This window comes from Mizuhopecten yessoensis, unplaced genomic scaffold (assembly GCF_002113885.1).
Source record: "Mizuhopecten yessoensis strain PY_sf001 unplaced genomic scaffold, ASM211388v2 scaffold7493, whole genome shotgun sequence".
Classification (NCBI taxonomy): Eukaryota; Metazoa; Mollusca; class Bivalvia; order Pectinida; family Pectinidae; genus Mizuhopecten; species Mizuhopecten yessoensis.
The window spans coordinates 234,708-257,034 of record NW_018407075.1 but is presented as its reverse complement, the minus strand read 5'-3'; the positions used below and the strand labels follow the sequence as shown (position 1 = coordinate 257,034).

Sequence of the window (22,327 nt, the reverse complement as noted above, 5' to 3'; positions counted from 1 at the left end):
GTGGGGCCCCAAAGGGAAAATTAGCCAATATTTCAAAAATCTTCTCCAGATTCAGAGGTACTACAGTCATTTTCTCTGCATGGATACAAAGATCATCAGGGGGTTTATTTAAATTGTAAATTTCAGGACCCCAGGGGGTTAAGTTTACTATAGTTTATTAGGGAAACAACACTTTTGGGTATATTTTATCCATTTTCAGCAGAAAAATATTCAAACATGGTCAGAATCATCTTTGGTAGATGAGGGTATTACATTGTAAAATTGGAATTACTGCCCAATCCCCAGGGGCTAGGGTGGGGCCCCAAAGGGAACATTTACCAATATTTTAAAATTCTTATCCTAAATTGATGACATAACAAGTATTGTATTTCACTTAGTTGACATGCTGATTTCCACATCACATCTTAACAATAAAATAAAGCTACCAGTACCTATGATATAACTTAGGTGACCGCTAAGGCACTTGGGCCTCTTGTTTTCAGATTCGGTTTAAAATCAAAACTGAACAGGTAAATTGATGCTGTAGGGATTTTGTTGCAATTTTCGTGAAAATCCAAGCATACATTTAAGAGTTATTACACAGAAACTATTTATATGCAACACCAATGCAAAACATAGTGATACCTATATGTCACCTAGCAGGTTCCAATTTGTAGTGAATAATCTAAAGTGGTTTTTTTCTTTTTTCTAAATACCATATATTATCCCATGAGTGACTGGCAGAATATTTCACTTTATATTGGACCTTCACTTCATACTATTGATAATACATCTGTATTGAGATATTATGCATATAAGCACTATACATAGGCAGACCAGCTAATCTGATGAGCGTACCTAGTTCGAAAATGCATCATTACTCCACTTCTTTCAGGGTATGGAATTTGTTAGTGGCGTGGGACCTGTGGGTATTTGGTACTAGGGTTATCCCCCCTGACTCGATTCAAAGCGCAGTCGCAATGCGGCATCTTTGAAATATTTCCGGTTGTCTGCAAGTGTGTTTTGTGCGCCGCTTCGATCAAGATATGTCTCGTAAGTACTTAAATCAGATAGTTATGTGGTATATACTCTGCTTCCGTTGTGAAAACAATGCTATATTTGCATTAGTTTGGTTAAAAAAATATTTGATCTCGTAATTCATTTGTAAACACTGTATTTTGTGATGGTGACAAGTCGGTGCACGACCGCAACAATATCGCTCCTGTCAAAACATTACCTGAGGCAGACGTGAGAGTTCAGAAATAATTACACGGTGTATTGTCAGACCATAACATGTTTCTAACTCTTCTTATATTCACAACAAGACAATGAATTAAACTGACATTGTTGATAAATATGTTGTTGTCTCAGTTATCTAGTGGTGTCGTAGGCCTAACTGTATTGTGGAAAATCATGAAATATGGAATCAATATTGAAGCTATTGACAAATTGCCATACAAATTGCAGGCTCAATTATTCATGGCTAGGGTCGATAATGCATACTCTTTGGCTTTTCAATGGGTAATTGATTTAAGTTTGTCCTTTTTTGTGTGCGTATCAAGCTTTATAAGTTGATAATACTCAAGTTGTGTTTCAGAATACTGGATGCATTTATGCACTCAGCTCAGACATGTGCATCTTATGCTTCAATATCCTTTATGAGTATTTTTTTAGTGAAAAGTAACAAAGTAGTATAAGTGCTTGGGGATTTTTTCAGGTGTTGAATACAGGTTTCATTCCTAATTGCAAAACCTTTACATTGCCAAAAGAAAAAAAGTATGGATTTTTTGCCATCCTGTGTTTTTGTTGCACAGGAGAAAGTGTTTACTTATTTTACCCCTTTTGCAAAGACTGTTGTAGTAAAAAATGTTATGTATATTTAGACCAAATCTGATCATAATCACTGAATTCAGAATTCTGACTGCAATATTGCATACTTGTCAACTTATATTTTTTTAGTGGGGAAGATAAAATAATGCTTAAGGATACCCAATGGGAAAAACAACACTTCAAAATGACGTCTTTTGAGTTGATCTTTCAGATGAAATCATTAATAGAACATAGGATTAGGTTCGCAAATACATTGATTGATTTTAGGGTCCAAAATTGAGTCTTCTTCAAAAAGAAGGAGAGTTCCCAAGTATTTGATCATGATTGATCACTTGGTTAATGGTTAGGGTTGATTTCATAAATGGACTTGTAAAAATAATCATCAATCATGTTATTAGTTATTACCAATAATATCAACCAACCTTGATTGACATAATAGAGCTGACAGGGGAGGAAATGTCAACATTCCTAAGGTCAGAATAAAATCTGTGTATCATGGTATTAGTCTGAATGTTGAAGTTCGCAGAGGTGTAATTATAAGTCAAAAATCAGCAGAACATTGTGAATAGCAAGCAGAGATTGCTCAGTACCATAATATGATTTGATGTTTCACAATCACCTATATATGACAACTTTTTTTTTGAAAATGTATGTACCTACAGTACTCGGTGATTAATAAACTCACCCCAGTACAATCAATAATTACCCTAAAATAGATGTACACAAAAGTCCATTGTATGCTTGTAATCAGCATCTAACTTTGTTTTCCAATGGGGATGAATCAAAATCAGTTTGACCATCCTATATTTGACATTTTTTCCTGTTATAAAATGTATTACCCTTGATAATGTATAGAGTGGTTAGGTGGTACAGTGGATAACACATATGTACCCTCGTCTTTCACAAAGACAACCAGATAGATTTTCTCCGGGTACTTCGGTTTCCCTGCACACTAACATGTGGGCAAACCAGAGTGATTAAATATAAGCTTTAATAATTTGTTTCATAATTGTTGTCAAATGAATGAAGTTATATAAATATATAAATGTATTGTCTTCAAATTTGAATAAGAGCTCAGGAGCTCACCATACTTTTGTTCACTTATATTTACTGATAATGTCACAGCATGGCTATATAGAAGGAAAATGTTGGAATAACTCGGTGAACTTACATGTAAATTTAATCTCTGTGTATTGACACAGAGGATTATTTGACTGTTTGTTAAACATGAAATATTTCTGCGCTGACACCTCTGTCTTTGATTTTATCACGGAGACATCGATAAAGAAGCTAAGTAAATAGACTAGTCTTGATCATTACAAGGGGAAACTCAAGTGGTCACTGGAGAACAGCTGCTCTGATATTCTTGTCAGTTCAGTGAAATGAAATTTGACCAGTACTAGTTAACATACTCGACAACTCTCCCTGATGCTATTGAGGAGAGAGACTCCCAATTATGGACTCTTAACATTTAACATTTCCAATCAAAGAATTTGCAAAAGATTCCTATGTTTTAAGATTTCATCTGAAAGAACAACTGAAAATATGCCATTTTAAAGTGTTATATTTTTCTCTAGATGGTGTATACATGCAGCCATTTTATTTATGCTTTTACATTATGTATTTTAGACCATGTGGAATTATCCCTATTAAAATTTTAAAAGTTTGGCAAGTGCGACATAATTTTTGTTCCAGTGATTCTACAGAATAGAAGTTTTAGTCCTGGACTTGCCTTGTTTTAGCTTGAACTTGACCATCTTGAAATATTGCATTACCATGTTACTTGTTATGGCACAGTTATGGTACTCAAGGTATTGGTATGTATTATTAACAAAATTCTTTGCTGAAGTTGGAGTCTAATCAGTGCCGTATGTTAAAAACCATCACCATGCAACTTGTACTCAACCCTTACGAATAGCTGTCATTTAACAATGCATGCACATTGTAGCATTATAATGTTCAAGTTTAATAATTCTCCAACAAAAGTCAAACTGACGTTTCCTTTAGAACTTGGTTGGTTCTAAGATTAAACTTAATGTCCAGAATAAAAGTAATATGCCAGTTTTCTAAGTGCATGGTGGGAGGCCTGGTGATACTTTAAGAAATGAAAGTTATTACCGGATCAGCGTTGTGTCCCCACTTGTTCCTACAAGTTATGCCATTAGGTTACATAAATATATGTGCATATATCATGCCGTTGAAAAGTTCACGAAAATGGCTTTACTTTTCTCCCTTTCAGACATCATTGAAGTAATTGGCAGTTCACTTCATAAATATTCAAACAAAATTTAGCAAATAGGCTTGATGGATTAAAGAATAAAAGTGAAAAATTCAAACCGGATGTTTTGAAAGTAAAAGGAGAAACTTAAATGGTATTTGGGGAAAATGTCACCAGTCTTGAAAGCATATACGATAAAATGTTTCACAGGTTTGAATTGAAGCAAGCTTGTAAAGGTATGCTCAACTTTTTGTACCAGCCTGTCCATTATACAGGTTGTAAAATAGCCATCAAGGTGTGGTAGAGCAGTACAGCTTAGAGTGCCCCAATAAACTCATAATATTAGGTGAGAACTTTTAGGAGGTTTTTGGAGCTGGCACAAGATTTATATGACGGCACGCACTGGTCATAATTTTAAGACAGAAAGACATTTAAATTGACTTTCGTCAAAAAGATAAGTCGGTGCCGACCGTCTGTTGTTGGGTCTATTAGGCTATCTGAGATTACTTTCATCTGGAGGATTTAGCATCCAGGTGTAAAAGGCTTGGCATAGATTTACTTAAGATTTATTTGCTTGGCTACATTATCTATACCTACGTTCAGTTAATCAGAATCAACATTTCTGATCGGGACCGACTGATACAAAATCATTCACAAAAATGATTGTTATAAATTAAAGGCACCTGTAAGTCACAGGTTCTGTTTTTGTGTACATTACAGGTGTATCATATATATGAAACAAAATGTACCCTAAACTTTAAAATATTACTGTATACTGTAATAAAATATGTGTAAATTGTAAATAGGTGTCACATCACATATACATTTTTGATATGCTGCCATAACATGTCCGTCTGATAACATTAACCTTTCGACCATAACATTATCCTCCAGATTTTGCCTGAAAGCGGAATCTGATATATTTGCTGTGTATGTGATGGGATAAAGGCATGTCGTAAAATGACAATGCTGTGTTAATTCTATGCTAGTAATGGCCCTTTTCTTAAACATTCCTCCAGCACATGTGAACTTTATCAACTTCATTAAAACAAAGTTTGGACAGAGGAAGGCCAGTGAAGAAATATTTATTTTCTGCTTTCAGTATATCTTTATAAATAATTCAATTTTCCTGAGTAATTAAGTCCTTATGTAGTTTTTTCTTGTAAAAGTTAAATATATAACGATAAATTTTGTTAATTAATGTATAAGAATTTTCACTGCAGTTTAAGTTTTGCCTTTTTGCCGTAATGAGGATGAATTTACATGTAACATAATATAGTAATTAGATGTGAAGGGTGAATTAAATATTGAGCGAAAATGGATTTTACCTTCGAAGGTTGAAAATTTCCCAGTATACAGTATATAACAATTAATTAAATAAATGGAATAGTCTTCAGATTTTATATAAGGTGCTTGCAGTATTTTGAGATGGTAATGCTGACTATAGGTGGCTATAGTATATATACTGGTAGATATAAGTTGTCTGAAAGTCTCATCCGACCGTATGCTTCTAATTTCCATACCTGCTAAATTATTTAGTTCAAAAACATGTTGTTGTCCTTCCTTTGCCGTAACCTTTCTGAGCAGGAGATTTTGTTTGCTATTAGGATACTACGTGGTGAGAGGAATTTTTCATAACTTATTTCCACTTTTTATACGTCCGTCAAATTTGACGAAGTATTATGGTATGGGGTTGTCCGTCTGCTTAAACTTTTGTTTGTCTGGCAATCTCCTCCTACATTTATCGACCGATCTCTTTGAAACTTGGTATACCTTATAATCATGATATGAAGTTGTGTCTCCCTTAAAAGAATTTTGATTACACAATTTTTTCAAAACTAATTGCCTTTTGTTCATTTCAGTATTTGATATTTTGGTCCGGAGATCTCCTCCTACATTTTTTGATGGATTTCATTGAAACTTTGTATACATTAAAATCATGATATGAAGTTGTGTCTCCCTTAAAAGAATTTTGATTCAACAATTTCTGCAAAAGTAATTACCCTTTGTTCATTTCAGTATTTGATTTTTTGTCCGGAGATTTTCAACTACATTTTTTATAGCATGTCATCAGCTTACCACTCTTAGAATGATGCAGATCTTATTTCAATGTAAGAAAGTATATAACACTATATGGCATTCGACGGGCGTATATTGTTCTGCCCCGCGGTACTGTTGTTAATGCTTAATATGCATGAATTACATGGACCCATTTCCTTGTGTCAGATAAATAGAGAAGGCATACTAAATACTGCATACTGTAACTTATATGCAGTGTGCAATATTAATTGTAATTTTATACAAGTACATACCCTGTTTAAGTAGAATTTAATTGACTGAAGCAAAACATCTTCTCGCAGTATAATGGTAATATATTAGTGCCAAATAAAATTGATCACACATGTCGTGTAAGGTCATTCTACATAAAAGAATCATTATATATGTGCTTTTAAAGTTTCACTACTGTAGAATGAGTTTGTAGCCATAAAACTCTGACATGTACTTAAATCACATTGAACTGAACTTGAATCTGAACGGCAGAGAACCTCTGGAGGAGTTCTGACACATTTAAGGTCAAGGTACGTGTGTGGTATTGGTAAACTGGATAAATCAGCGGACGATTTATTGGTGTCTACATATGTATGAACATGTATTTAAAGTTCAAAGTAAATCAATATAGGCATTTAAATGTTTACTGATGAATGGTGTGTGAATTTCATTACACCCGGAATTACAATATATTAATATATAATGTCATTTAAGTTCATACGAAGATTTATATAACATTTTAAAGATAAATATAAGCTGATTTGAACATGTATCTGTAGGATATGTGTGTATAGTTCACTGGCAATTTGTACAGACATAACGTCTGCACTAAAATAATTCACTATAGTGATGTTCATATTACAAGCAGGTTAAACTAAAACCTATAGATCTGTATCATTGTATGATATCCATCTAGTTTACTTACAATTTGTACAGACATGACTTCTGCACTAAAATAAATCACTGCATTGATGTTTAAGTCAATGCAAGCATATGAAACTAAAACAGTTAATAAAAAGTGACTTTAAATTCTGGGCCGCGATGGTCATGACCAGGACCTAGATTGTAATAAGTGTCAATTCATGGCTGTGTTATGTTAGTTATTCCAAATTTCATATACAATCCACTGTATCAATAACAGGATATGCTTTATACTGTACACAGGTATATAGAAAAAGACATTGGTTAGTCATACACTATCCTACTATCTCACTTGGACTTTGAATTTGATCATTGATTTAGGTTTTAAGAATTGGAACATATTAGAAAAATCATACCTGCATGTACATGTCATGTTTTGCTTAAACGCTGTTCAAATTTAACGGTTTAGACCCATAGACAATTAATTTATATAATTTACCATTAAAAACACTAGGTTTTGGAATCTATTGGAATCATGGAGTTATGCACATGTCTTATCACAAGTTTTTATAATTCAATGATAAATGTATGGTAGTAGTGAGGGAAAACGTGTTCTCTCAAGTTCTTTATTATTACATTTTTTTTTTTTTTTTTTTTTCAATTAATATCAATTAAGTACTAAATGTGTGAGTAAAATTTCTTGAATAAGGTGAGGTCTATGAAAAGTTCAGTTGGTCTGTAGAAATCTATATTAAAGAGACCTATTGTCTATATTAGCCTGTAAGACTGTGCCTTAATATTAAATTTTTACATATTTTGCAAGTGCTAGGAAGCGCAATTTCAGTACTGTAAATATAAGGAAGTCTGGTAATGCTGTTGAGCTATAACCGGTGTAGCTCTTTAGTTGTCCTGGAGTGTGGCAGTCCGGGATCAAACTTGCACGGCCATGGATCTCCTGATGGATCTTTAATGGGCTCTGAATTTCCATTAAACTCTGCGTTGCTTATGATTGATATGTTTACCTGTGGCCCTAACCTGGAAGTCTTTACTTTCTGTGTGTTGTTGTTGAGGGCACAAATAACTGGATTAAGGAGATAATGGTTGTTTTGTTTGGGGTAGATTTTCGGGTACCAGAATGTCTGATCAATCTGCTTAGTATATATAGACCTCCCTTTCTTGTCCGTTACCCACCTGGTCAGGTATATCTAGTGATAAAATCTTATCCGACTCAACGTGTACAATACTAATGCTATACACATTCTGCAGTGTTGTAAATACATAGGATTACTGGTTTTTGGGTACATTCACCAGTAAATATCATAGCTTTATAGTATATAGGTTACTGTACATGTACAGTGTAATTTTACATGGCTTACTCTAATGCATAAAGAGCATTTTGTAAGAAATGGGCGTGACATAAGCATATGATACCTTCTGTATGGGAAGGGGGTCATTTTAAGGTTGATATTTGGTGTCTTGTGTTACATTCCTGTTAGGTTATTTAATTAACTGTTAAATTACAAACAAGCGGAATGTTATTGGAACAATCACTATAGCTAGCCATTTTCTAAAACAGAAGTCAAAGGTTAAAAAAACCGCCAGCAAATTGAAAATACATTTTTAAGTGTTCAATTCCACCAGCAGCCCATGCAAATGACTGGGGCAAGTAGATATGTGTCAGGACTACTGAAAGTTTTCAATGTTTACTATGAAACTGTATTTTACGATGAAACTGGCGGCTATTATGTAAAGCAGTACACTCCTGGAAAAGGACAGGTATTTCCCAAATTGTCAAATTTACTGAAAAGAATTTGAAAAAAAAAGATAAAATCAAACAAGAAAACAAAGAAACATAATGAAATGTAAATTAAATTGTGTTATTGCAATAACAGCATCAATCCATGACCAGTTTGATGTTGACCACTAAAGTGTTTCTATTTCCCTGATTTGTATACAACTATAAGACTACAGGAAATGTATACGTATCTACTATAGGTATTACCACTCCTTTTCTCTTTCTGTCTTTCATATTTGTTCTGTCTTGTCTTGTTAGATCTGAGTGATAACTCGAACAGATTAAAATAATTTGAATGGACTTTAAAAAAAAATTCAGTACAGTGAAACTGTACTAATTGTGACCGTTTGACATGATGAACTTGACGTCTAATTCTTTAACAATCATGATATCTGGCGGCGAGTTGACATAGGTTGTTGTTTGATAATAAAAGGCTTGACACAAGTAAAGCTTGGGCCTTTGTTAAAAAGGCCTCATTATAAGTCAGACTTAGAGAATAAACACAGCACAATGCTTGGCGAAACCCATTACCGACTTAAGTCAATAGACTTGTGCCCAATTTTCAGATTAAAGGTATCAATGTATTGCCAGCACAATACAACTTGTTGACAAAGAACATGTTCTCTTTGATTACAATACATGTACCTTCCTGGTATTTACATCGAAATTCCTACAGTATCTGTCAAGTGGCCCGTATATAATTGATATGTGAGCAGTCATATTTTGTTTTGTTACTCAAGCACTCAACAACAGGGCAAGTCCAGATCTGCAGAGGAGTATACGGATCTTGGTCACATGATTTCTAACAGTTTTGTCCACTTGGATGCATCTCAAGGTTTCCGTGTCAGAAAATTAATACGTTTTACAGGTTTAGTCAATCTGAATGCTGCTGTTATTCACAGAAGCCTGATTTTAACAAAATACTTGCACTTTTGCGGTAGAAAAATTTACATGTGAGGTCACGACAGAGAGAAGTGAGATGTACTTTAAGATTTTATATAAAAGTCATATTTGTATATCAATGAGATTAATCTTACCAGCTTATACAGTGTATATATAGCACATTCATTTTGAAATTGAATTTAAATGTTTTTCGCTTTTGTAGGTCGTTGCATGTGACCGAAGCTCAGTGCACTGATAAGTCCGGGTTTGGAAGGATGAGTACTGAAATCTTAGGTAAGTCATTTCTTTATTAAAAGATGTGCTTATTTTATAATTTCAAATTACTGTATAAGTAACACAGCAGAAGTTGTAGATAAAAATACTGGAACTGGAAAGTAAGTTTAAATTAAAATGACGTATACCTTTGTGCGACATGACTTCATCTCATTGTCATTGTAAAGTCATGCCTACAGATGTATGTAAGATGAATGTTTCTAACATATTGGCTTTCCATCATGGGACAATTCTATCCCACATGGCCAGCTATGTAAGAAATTGTAATGTCTCATAGAAGATGAAAGGGTGATGATCATGCCGTTAATTCTCCCTTTTTTCTGCAAAAAATCACGTACATTCTGGGTAAAAAGGATCTTGAGTTTGTTTCTGTTTTCATGCAAAGAAAACTTAAAACTTGGATCATCAGCCAATGTTAAATCATGTACATTGCACATTCACAATTTGTATGCATTAATGCAAAACAAAATGAAATTGTTTGATAGACTGACAATTGGTATGGAGATACTTAATCCACTTGAAATGCCTTGGTTATAGCTTGACAGTAAAATAAGAATTTTGTCTGTTCACAGAATGATTGGGACAAGATTGGATGCAAAGGGAAAGTTGTCACATGCAGTCAGAGTTCAACAATGTAGGTCACTAATTGGAATACATCTTTAACAAGTGCTAGTTAGGATACTGCCTTCTGGGTACGCCATGGATTTCAGTCACTACAACGGGACCCCAGATGGGCTTTTCACCAATAGCTTTCAGTCTAAATGCCGAATACGTTGCCATGGATCCAGGATCCAGGTTGGAGAACGGGAATTTATTTCTGCTTCGGAGGCCCTTCAGGCATACATGGACCAATATGCGGGCCTAAAGCCCAAGGGAGATAAGTATGATATGAATGTGACAGACCTACTGGATCCCAAGTCTGTGTTACACCAGACAGCAGAACGGTCCTTAAAGACGGGGGTGCGTGCTACACCCACGGAGCTGAAACTGGCCCAATCCAGGGATTCCATCAACAACTCCTACGACCGGATGAACAAGTCCAGTGCCTTGAGGGCAGAAGGTACGTACAAAGACATCAGGGATCAGACAGGTCAAGCATTGTGCAAATTTTGTCCGTAGGGATTAAAAGTGCTTAAAACTCCTATTAAATATGTACAAGTAGATTTAGTGTTTAGTGAAAGACAGTAGAGTATTTAACACTCTGTACTTGTAATACAAAATTTTATCTAAAGTTATTTAGAATCCCATGGTTGTGTGAAGGTGATATTATCTGATTTTGTTACATTTCACTTTAATAGCATATTTAGATTAAATTCATATATACATGTAATGCAATCGAGTTAGTTTATATTTCATATAGAAGATTTCTTTTTTCAATTTACAATTTATTTTAGACAAATCAAATGTTATGTTTAATTAGTAATATGGTGTTGGTGGTAGAAATATTAGTCTGGATTGTCAAAACTAGTAGTAGATCAGTAGCTGTGTACCTGGTACTATATTCTCCCATTGAATCATTGACAAACAACTCCTATTTACCAACTGCATGTCTAGGATCGACTGGGCGGCGTTCAAGGGGTAAGATGTGTATTGTGACTCAGTTATTATGTCATAGTGTGTACTGTCGACCAACTTACTGCTTGTCATTTTATGATGGAAAAAAAAGTTTGGAAAATCAAATCTCAATATGCAGTAGCCATTGGAACCATTTAAAATCTTGTAAATAGATGATATCTGTCTAAAAATACATAGCAATAAACTGTCACTGGACCAAAGTACGACTTCAAGATACAAAGGTGCTGCAGGGTTAGGAGATACATTGTATAATGTCATTCTGAATACTTCGTTGTACATACCTACATTAATGTAAATGTACATGTATGAGATTCAGCTAAGTTGGTTCACAGTAGAAGTAGTAGGGTTTTTGGGATCAACATCTAATATTTTATCTACTGTCACTTATTTCAACAAGTTCACAAAGCATTTATTGGTTCACCAGGAATAAATCAAAGTCCCTATGGGCTTATAATTATTCTGTGGTGTGCCAACTGTCGTCTGTCTATCTGACACAAACTTTTTAACAGCTTCTTTGATAGAACTATAAAGCCTATGGTTATGATGATTGGCGCATACACTGGATAATTGGCTATCAAGTTTGTGCAAATGAATTTCCTAAACCTTATTAAGGTCATGGGTCAAGACTCAAAAGTGTGGAGTAGTGAAACATATTAATACCATGAATGACTTCGACCAACGTTCAAGGTCATGGGACTCAAATGGGTTGAAATCTTTAGTGATTTCTTCTAATGATCTATATGGCCTAGTGCATTTCTGTGGGTTTAATATTGTCTTTTAGGTTGCTGAGTGGAGTGCTATCGATATTGTTTAAAGAAATGAAATTGACACATATTCAATGTTGCAAGGGAAAAACTTGAATTTGTAACTTCTAACAAACCATGAGGTCAAAAGTAATGTTATGTTGTTATTTGGTCTGTATCTTGCTTGGATTTGTTCAAATGAGTTAAATCGACCGAAATTTCCGGTGAGCAACACAGGAGCCATATGCTGTACACTTGGGGCTCTTGTAAAATTAGTTGTCATGAATTTGCTCCTGCATTATAAACTTTACTATACTGTATAACATGAAAGGTTTGCTGTGTATACAGATATATTTACTTTAGTTTATGGTGTTCATGATGCAGTGGACTACAATTACAAGTACAGCATATTACACATGTGGCTGGCTAATACTAGCAGACCTTGAAAATTCATCATCGACAGAACAGTTTCAATCATTCAACCAAGGGAGAAACACAAACTTTTAATGTTGTATAGTATAACTCACAGTAGAATAATTAACATAAAATGCTTTGTGAACTTACATATCATGTATCTGACTTTTAACTACTTATTAAATGCTAATCTTAGAGAGTTCATTCCAATCTTTGACATTAAAATTTATGATCTATGATAAAAAGAAAGCAACAAAATAAATGGTACTTGTTTAAATATGTATCTCAAGTAATCATGAAATTGTCATCACCAAGGTATTGTAAAACCTCTTTGGCAAAGTGTGGAATGAACACTGTCTAATTTTCATTTAGTATCAGTAATCTATATATTAAATTTATGGCTACAGTGTTATGAATAATATGTTTAGATTCAATTGAATATATTAAAAAGGTTAATCAATTCAGTTCGTATTTTTTGGCAATCAATATCAATAGTTTGGAAATTTAAAAGTGAATCAACATTGTCCAGTACAGAATAGATAAACCATCTCATTTACCGGTACCTTAAACAATAAAGCGAAGGATTATCACAAGACAGAAGCAGATTGACAAAACTTGTGATGTACTGTGGGGTTATGTAACTACATTATTTATGAGTGTGATTTTTTTCTGGCTTGTTAGGGAGAAAGGTTAAGATTTCTGGCCGTAAAGGTGGTGCTGGTATGTGAAATCTCAAGCTTTTTGATGTTGTCTTTATAAGATGTTGATAAGAGTAATTTAAGTGTTGATTGTATGGGTTGCATGTTTTCATTGTACACTATTTAAAATTAAATGTAGTAAATACACATGCATATATGTAGGAAGCAAGACTGTACAAACTGTACCGTATTTTCTCAAAACACGATAAAGATAGTGTTCTGTTCTTTGAATTTTTAGTTTAAAGTCAATCTGTTATATTTTTTAAAGGCCATTACTTAATTATTTTGATTAAATTAGCACAAATTCAGCTTTAGAGATCTATATTAATGTTTACATCCAGTTTCTCACTCTGCACCAATACATGATCGTGATAAATTTAAATTGATGCTTAGGATTACAATACATTTTGTATTCAGTATATATAAGACAATGTAGAAGTTTACAAGTTTCGTTTAAAATATGTCAAGTCATAGCACCATTCCCTATAAGTATAAGCTTACCTAGTAAATTTCTTGGAAAAAAAGAAAAAATCATTAATAATTGGTGGAATTTAAAAAATCTTCTTTTAATTCTCAGCTGCAATAGCCATTACCTTTAGGGTTGAAGTTTAGATTGATTTAAGATATGATTGAGATTATTTAGCTTCATTAACTTGAACTGTGAATTCTTCATTGTGATGAATGTTACAGCCTTACTTTTAGCTCCTCAGGGCTACAGACTTTATAGGTTTTATCAAACATTTTATCTGGGGAAAATTCGGTCATAAAACATGAAAATCTCATTGTCATATATCCAGGATTTTGGAAGACTAGAGCAATAAATACCAATGCTAATATTCTTGTTGTATGATCTTTGCATACAGCATATATAGGCTCATTGGGGGACTCGGTCTGACCCTGCCTATCGATGTTACCACAGTACATGTTCCAGAGTGTACAGGTTGATATCGTAACCTGCAGTTCATATATATATATACTATCTCTGTATGACACGTACTTCTCACTTCTTTTTGTTTTAATTCTTCCTTACAATATATATTCATTTGTTATCATCACTTTTTTTCTATGCACAATTTATGTTTGTATTACTTCACGCACATGGTTAGATGTTTGGATGATATTCAATTCCATGTCACTTCATTTTATTTCAACTAACAATATTGATGCACAATTTACATGTATGATAAGGTTATCGTCTATATCGCCTTCATTGTCTTTGTAATTATCATTATCTAGGTCAACTTTGTAAGAAAACCTTAATTTGCAAGTTTGTATTAAAAGTGATCATGTCTTTCCTATGTTTTTCCTGGTTCCTCTTGATTTTTTGTTGAATTGTTTTGTAATCATGTGAATAGTCATACATGTTTATGTTTTTTTCTTAGAAATTTCACTGAGTATAATTTCTGAAGGTTTTTTCCACCTTCCATCACTTTGCTCCCTACTTGTGTATTGTACCATAAGGACTTGCATGAATTGTCTTCTTTGGAAATCACTGAATTGAAGTTAGGGTCAAATTTCAATATATATTAAGTTATTGCAGTATAGAACGGATAGTACATGTATTAAGATTTGTCAGAAAATACCTTAGCTTTTTCATTTTGTAACAGGGTTCCAAAACAATGACCAAGGCGTCGATAAGTACTCCGCACAGATTTTAATGACTTGATAATCGTTTCATGGTATATAAACGGAAACCTGCAAAATGGAAAGTAGTGCGCTTACCATTCTGAAGGATTTAGATATATATTATTAAATGAATATCACGGATATACCATTATGGCAAATGATGACTTACTTGTACCTGGTACATACACTTGTACCTGTACTAAAAATTACTTGTATGAGTATAAACCTAAAGAAACCGTGACTGCTACCCTTTTGATATCAAGCTTCTGTTTCAATAGATATTTCACTTTATTTTGAATGCTGTATTAAAATTCTGTTTCCGAGATTAGAGCCTAAACAAAATGAAAATAAAATAAATGAAAACCCGAAACCTTTACCAGAAATTTGTCATTAGTACTATCTTGAACATGCGTGCAATCTGTAGCTATTGATACCTGTATATTGTGTAAGTATGCTATTACACTGCTGTGAGGAGGTTGGCAGTGGTTTAGTTATGTTAACTCTGTTGGATCTGTAGGAAAGGCAAGCGATACTGACAGACAAGTCTCCATACTTGAGTGCTCTATTTGTTTTATACAAACAGACACTTACCTTATCTCATAAATAATGCAAAGGGGCAAGGACCATAAAAGTGGAGATAACTGTGCAAATTTTACTATTAATTTCCTGGTATTTTACCATTCAAAATGGTGATAATCACTTAGCAACTGGTATGGCTGCTGTATTATGCATTTAAAAATAAATAAATTAACAAATAAATATATTTCTGTTCACAGCTGAGGATGCTTTGAACCGGTCAGGAAGACTTTTGAACAGACTAGCTAACGACGAGAAGGTACCGATGGTTGGTGCAGCCAGTGATGTGGGCAGCATGGCCACTGATGTCCTGTTGTCTATGAACCCAGTGGGTGGCTACAGCAAGGAATATACAGCTGCACTTGCTGCGGCTTCAGAGGCTGAGGAGCCCAAGCGGCGTGGCCATGTGTACTCGTACAGGACTGCGCTCACACGGTCAAGGTCACTCAGTAGAGAAAGACCTGGTGCGGAGTCTGACCTCCAGCCTGAGTTAAAGAAGGACTCTAAGACAAATAAACCCCCCTCTAGTTACCGGCCGCCGGTTAGTGGGAGTGGTCTCCCAAGGGAGAGGAGTCGTTCTGTGTCACCTTCCTCCTTCAGGCAGCATGATCGTCTATTCAGTGATCCACAAAGTGCCTCCCGCAAAGACTTCAGATTAGACACCAACACATCCAAACATAAGGCTCCTAGTTGGATAGAGGCCTTGGATATTTCTAATCCTGGTGACAATTTATGGTCCAAGCGTGACCTCATTGCGGGTCGTCCTCCACCCAGTTGGGTACAGGGCCTGGATGGGTCGGACGTTAACAGTTTAGTGTCAGGTGTTACCAGTTACCAGACAGACATCAATAATCTGTTAGCTCCAAATATGGACATTTCAGGACTTGGAAACTCAACACTGTCCAACCCGCCTGGTCTGTCCTATAAGGACCTGATGGTGACACCCACCAAGGGTAAATCTGTGAACTTTGACCTATCCTCAAATAATTTCACTCCGAGGAAATTACCTGGAGAGAAGTTTGAAATAGCAAGTAAACTACCTAGAGAAGTATTAGAGAGTGGGAATACTAAGCTGGACAGTAGTGATGCCCTTGACCGGTACCTAGAGGGGTTAGGGTGCGGCCCCAAACCCCCCACTTCCTCAGGTCTGACTGGCATCAACTCAGACAGCCAGTATGATGCACCCAGGTGTTCCAGTTTAGATACTACAGCATTGTTAAATGGGTTGTCTGCCCCTACCAAAAGTGATATTACAGGGGCAAGTCCCATCTCACGGAGCGGTAAGTCTATGGAAATTTAAGATATAAATACTACACATGTCAAATTGAGTCCTTTGAAGTTTTCGTTATAATGATAGTTGATGCTTTCGGGTTTCTTTCTCAATACATTCAACCTAATACCCTGGCTGTTGCAAGGATATTAAACCCCGATCAAAAAGGGGGAAAAAAAATCAATGAATATTACAGGTAAACAGTATATGTTGACAATCTTCAATATGAGGCTAGTTTACTTCATCAGCGTATGGACCATACTGTGTGACAAACTTACCTATATGGTATCAGTGCAAGTTTTGACAAGCCTGATAAAGCTTCGTGATTGTTTAACACAAATGTTTCATCTAGTACATTTTCAAAAATTCCACTTTAGAACGAAAAATAAGGTCTTTTGACATTAAATTACCACCTGAAGAAAAACAAATTACAAGAATAAATGTAAATTTTAGATATTTATTAAAAATTGCATTTTGAAAATTTGTGTTGATGACTTGTAATTGTAATCGGGCTTTGAACAGCTGGGTCCTGATCTTTATATGAATAGGAGAGAAGCTACTGATCTACAGACAACTTCATGAATTGAAGGTTTTAATTTACATGTAGTTAAATATTTCATTGTTTTCACAGGTAAATCCCCTATGGGAAGCCCCATCAGACAGAGTCGATCTCGGTCAAGGCCACAGACCCCCGACACAGACCTGGTATTAGATGGTGATCGGCCATGGGAAAAACCACTTGCATCAATGTACGTAAAATCTCGGTATGCTTGACTTTATGGTTGAATTTAGAAATAAATGGCAATTGCGCAATTACCTCAATTAAATATTGATATAAATTTATACAGCTCCTGTTTAAATAGGTAAAAATGAAATATAAATTGCAAGCACAGAGGGGGAAATTTAAATATGAGTACCTCGGACAAATTTTTTATGAAAGGATATCAGAAAAGGGACACAAATCCCCAAAACATCATCAAAATTGGAAATGAATTCCAACTGCATAAGGTACTGATCATGATCATGTATATCCAAGTTTGAGGAATATCCGTTCAGGAGTGAAGGCATCCTCGATATCCAGGGGTTACGCTTACTTTCGCTCTCTGCACCCCTGGAATATATCATAGCAAAATTGAAGGCTCAGTGTGTACCACCTTGTTGACGAGAAAAGAAGACAAGTTCGATCCTTTGATATACATCAAAAGAACCCTGCGGTCACATAACAGTAAAAACTGAAAGGCTTTGAAGTCGGGTGTCTCTCCTTTGTAATCTTCAAAGGACAGATATCAGCCTAGCGATTGGTCAGGTCTTTTTTTACCCGAGACCAATCAAACAACTATCTTTGTGCCTTCAATTTTGCTTTGACATATTCCAGGGGTGTAGAGAGCAAAAGTGAGCGTAAGCCCTGGATATCGAGGATGGAGGGAAGGAGTAGTATTAACAACAATGTTCATAACCAGAAATCAGAAAAGGGAGTTAACTCCCAGCTAAATCATTGATAAAATAAATGCACAACTTTATGTGTTAAAGTTCATAAAAGTTTGTTAGAAAGGGGATAAATGGTGTGTTTTGGACTTCATTCACCTACGGACCAAACGAGGGACACCACTGATTCCAGTGTTATCAGTATAGACCCCTCCCACCCTCTACATATTTATTGTACTTGCTTCATTGTTTTTAACACAATTAAAATCAATCGTATGAAAATAGTTTAATCTTCAATAGTTTACAGGCTTGATGTTTTTTTTGCGTGGAAAGTTCAGAGACTTCTCTTTAAAAGATTTATCAAAAAAATTGTGAAAGCTTGTGTATATATCCAGTTTTAATGGTTTGTTTTGTTGATGTGTTTACAGCAAGGCTCCTGTTTATATATCTGAAGAGGAATCGGGGCCTGGAGATGCTGCAGGGGAGGTAATATATTGCAAAAATATTTTATTAACGTTGTGACGGTTTGAAACCACCTTTGAGGTAAATTTTTAAGTGTTAACACTCTTTTTTATCGATAGATTTTAAAGACTATGAAATCTTGAAAATTTAAGGCATTGTTACTGGAACTTGTTGGACATCTCAAAAATGAATGTTAAATGTTTGTTAAAAAATCAATACTGTCAGTATAGATATATTATATATTAGCAAACTCATATTTTAACAAAGTGACATCCATTCTATTAGCATATAGCTCAAAAAGAGTTGAATGAGAAAACTGCTAAATTATCTATTTTTACAGTACTTTTCTTCCTCTTAATTCTTAGTTTTATTTCTATAAGTTATTTAGCATTTTTTCATAAAAACTACAAGAGAAATAATAGTGTGATGACTGGTTTTACAGTGCGATACCCTGACTGGCCGGACACAGCTTGGGAGTCTGGAGACACTTAAAAATATGCTGTTTAAGTTACAAGCTGAAGCTTCAGAAGAAACTACAAATCGTGAGAAAATAGCTCAAATAATTGCAGCCTCAGTAAGTACACAAGATCCATAAATGTATCGGAAGAATAACTCATAATGTCATTCACTCTTAAAAGTAGGGAAGTGTAAAATGATAATCTTTGGATTTTGAATAAGTAAAGATATCTTTGAATTTGTGATTGACTGATGAAATACAAGTACTTGCTGCTTAATGATCTAGGAATAATTATATTCCCATCCCTTACCACAACCACTATCATAATAGCATCATTGCATGTCTGAACTCTCTAGGACATGTCATTGCTGTATGTTAATCAGATTTATACTAATTACCTTGTAATTGTGCTGCAGAGGAAGGAGCTCAATGCCAGTAATTCCTCCCTGAAACCTGATGAAGACTTACCTGCCCTGAAGGGTTACAATTTCCAGGGGGAACCTGGGGGCCAGTCCCTGGAGAAGTGAGTCACTCCATCTTTTTGGTTATACATCATTTTGAAACACATGAATAACATGCTAGTATTTTAAATTTTAATAGTGCCGTTTATAGAAAAATCTATACTCTATCTCATTGTCATCGCAAACATTAAGATGAATTAAAAATCATTTTTACAATCTAGATTTAAATCAATCATATGCAAGTTCTGAGATAGAAAAATGGTAGATGAGGATCAATGTGTAGAAAAATATTGTGCTAATGTTGAGTGCGACTTTTACTTTAAATGTATAATTTTGTTAAATAAAATAATAATTAATTCAACTTTCAGAGCTATGGTTCATCTTGGAAGGTTAAAAGATCTAGTGGAAGTTGGTAAAATTGAGCAACGCAGCCGATCTGCCTCCAGGGACCGCAGTATGTCACGGAGCAGAAGTGTCTCTCCTTTGCGACTGCTCTCTCAACCTATCCTTAGCTAGGACTACGCTATGCATGTAGCTCTGTTTCTATAGATCTATGATGAACTCCTTGGGGCTGACCCCCGGCTTCACCAATGGAGAAGGTCCTGACATGGGGTTGTTGAGGATTTGCTGTTCACAGATCCACCTGCTGAACAAACTCATATTAACCTCATCAGTTAAAAACAAAAATGATATACCTCTTCATTTATGAAAAGTGCTCTGCGATCCTACCTGGAATGTAGCTATGCAAGGGAAATAATCTACTTTGAGATAGAAATCCACAGCTGGGACAGAACAGATTCTATCATTGACATCAATATAAAAGCTTTAAACTTAAGGTATATCTAAAATCATCAGCATTCCAGAATTGTTCAACATGAATTCCTTTTTTCCCCCAGAGTAATATAAGCTAGTTCATTGTAAATTTTGTAAGAATTCATAATGGGCTAACTATTGTCCTTGTCCATTAAGTTTCGTGAAGCCCTGATTTAGTTTGTCACTAATTACAACCTGTCGGGCTACCTCTTAGATGTGGCTGTTTGAATTGGTGTCTTTTCGTGATGTAGTTCCAGTGAGTCAATTTAACAGGGAGGTCTTGGAGTTCGTTAACCTAATTATTTCTTAAACAACAACCATTTTGGTGGCTTCCGCTGGCAGAGTTATTTCAGATACAAAAATATAAAACTATAGAAATGTCCACCTAAAGACTGCATGTTTTGCATTCAAATTTTTTCTTTCATTTTTTAGTTAACTTATTTTGGGATGAAGAAATCTGCAAAAAATTGAAACTGATCATGAATTGTCATTGGAAATGTGATCTACAAAATATACTGAAACCCGAGTTAAAGAAGCTCGTTAATGTCGGACATGACTGTAACACTGATGTCTAGGTTTCACAGTAGTTCTTGTTTCTTGGTAATTATTATTTATATAACTTAAATAATGATAAATTTAGTAAGTTAGCAATTATGTTGTTTGTTTGTGTTCCAAATCATTTCAAAGATCATTCTTTTTACAATGCTGAGCAACAGAATTAAATTTCATTTTCATTTAATTTATTAACATACTGATGATTCATCACCATTTGATTTTAAACATTTAACTTAGTCAATTTTACAGTGCAGCTGCCTTCATTTTCTTACACATTCCAGAATTATATTGTGGCTATCTGGTGAGCTCCTGAATAAAAGTGGCAATCGAGTCTATGGATGCTCAATTTCTGTTGAAATAGTTGTATTGAAATATTATAGATACAAAAATGTATAAAAACAGGATCTTTTTTTTTGCTACTATTGACGATGTCTTTTAACTCATTCACCCCTGAAATTTCTTAATGAACTATTCCAACCTTTGAATTGGAAGAGTTCAAATGTGTCTTCAGGGGTAAATGAGTTAAGTTGGTTCCATGTTAAGAGTCCTAGCATTCTCTCTTCAATAGAAACATGACCTCAGTGACATTTGTTTACGACACCCTTAGCAGTTTTTATCGTAACATGTTTACACTGTTGTACTGAATACTGCACATTTGGTAATTGATCAACAATAAAAGGTATGGTGACATTCAATCAAGTTTCAACAAAAAGTAATCTCAACTGATTGATATTTTTTGAAATATTGTACATGTATTGAAATTAAATTATTGTATCTCCATTTCCTGTTGCTATTCCGTGGCACCTGTATTTAGTAAATAAAACATTCACTCCACACTAACTGTGATATTACATAGGAACATTCCTAGCCTCAGTATTGTACTTTTTTAAACTCATATTTGTACAGAATTATTGTAATGATAATTTTTCATATTGTTTATAAACTAAAATAAAACTTACTACATCCGTTATTTTAGTTTTGTTGTTACTGAAACTTCAATCTGCTTTAACTTGCCAATTTTAACTAATTCAACCTGAAGACACGTTTTAACACTTCCAATAGAAATGTTTGATTAGTCCATTATCAAATTTCAGGGGTGAAGGAGTTGACTGAATGCATATGGGAAATGTCCAAATGCTAGTTAAACTTTAATACACTAGTGGTGAAAACTGAGGTGACATTACCAAACCAGTTGATTTCTTTTGAAGTTTATAAAACATAGAGTACAAGTGGCAGCTGGCTAGAACCATAAATGCAGTGAATAGTCATCAAGGTATGAACTCGTGGACACAAATTAAATGGCCACCAAATCTGTCAAACGTACATGTAAGTGCAAGCCAGTTC

The 22,327-nt window shown here is 34.6% G+C and overlaps 1 protein-coding gene across 4 annotated transcripts; it reads left to right on the top strand.

Annotated features, from left to right (window-relative positions):
* The first annotated feature begins 962 nt into the window (after positions 1–962).
* LOC110453730 lies at positions 963–21,950 on the top strand. 4 transcript variants are annotated; one of them, XM_021502818.1, is made up of 10 exons: positions 963–1,032; positions 9,838–9,908; positions 10,481–10,968; positions 11,463–11,486; positions 15,741–16,820; positions 17,442–17,559; positions 18,664–18,721; positions 19,140–19,271; positions 19,571–19,677; positions 19,984–21,950. In XM_021502818.1, the coding sequence occupies exons 3-10, from the start codon at positions 10,608–10,610 to the stop codon at positions 20,129–20,131; spliced, it is 2,028 nt and encodes a 675-aa protein (XP_021358493.1). In that variant the 5' UTR covers positions 963–1,032; positions 9,838–9,908; positions 10,481–10,607; the 3' UTR covers positions 20,132–21,950. The 4 variants fall into 4 exon arrangements, with proteins under 4 accessions (XP_021358493.1, XP_021358497.1, XP_021358496.1 ...); XM_021502821.1 differs by lacking the exon at positions 963–1,032 and adding an exon at positions 4,245–4,263; XM_021502819.1 differs by lacking the exon at positions 963–1,032 and adding an exon at positions 9,602–9,706.
* Positions 21,951–22,327: the final 377 nt, after the last annotated feature.

Coding starts and splice junctions, on each gene's coding strand:
- LOC110453730 (XM_021502818.1), top strand. CDS start 10,608: ATGGATTTCAGTCACTACAACGGGACCCCAGATGGGCTTTTCACCAAT. Junction 10,969..11,462: donor CAGTGCCTTGAGGGCAGAAG/GTACGTACAAAG, acceptor CTGCATGTCTAG/GATCGACTGGGCGGCGTTCA. Junction 19,272..19,570: donor CTCAAATAATTGCAGCCTCA/GTAAGTACACAA, acceptor ATTGTGCTGCAG/AGGAAGGAGCTCAATGCCAG.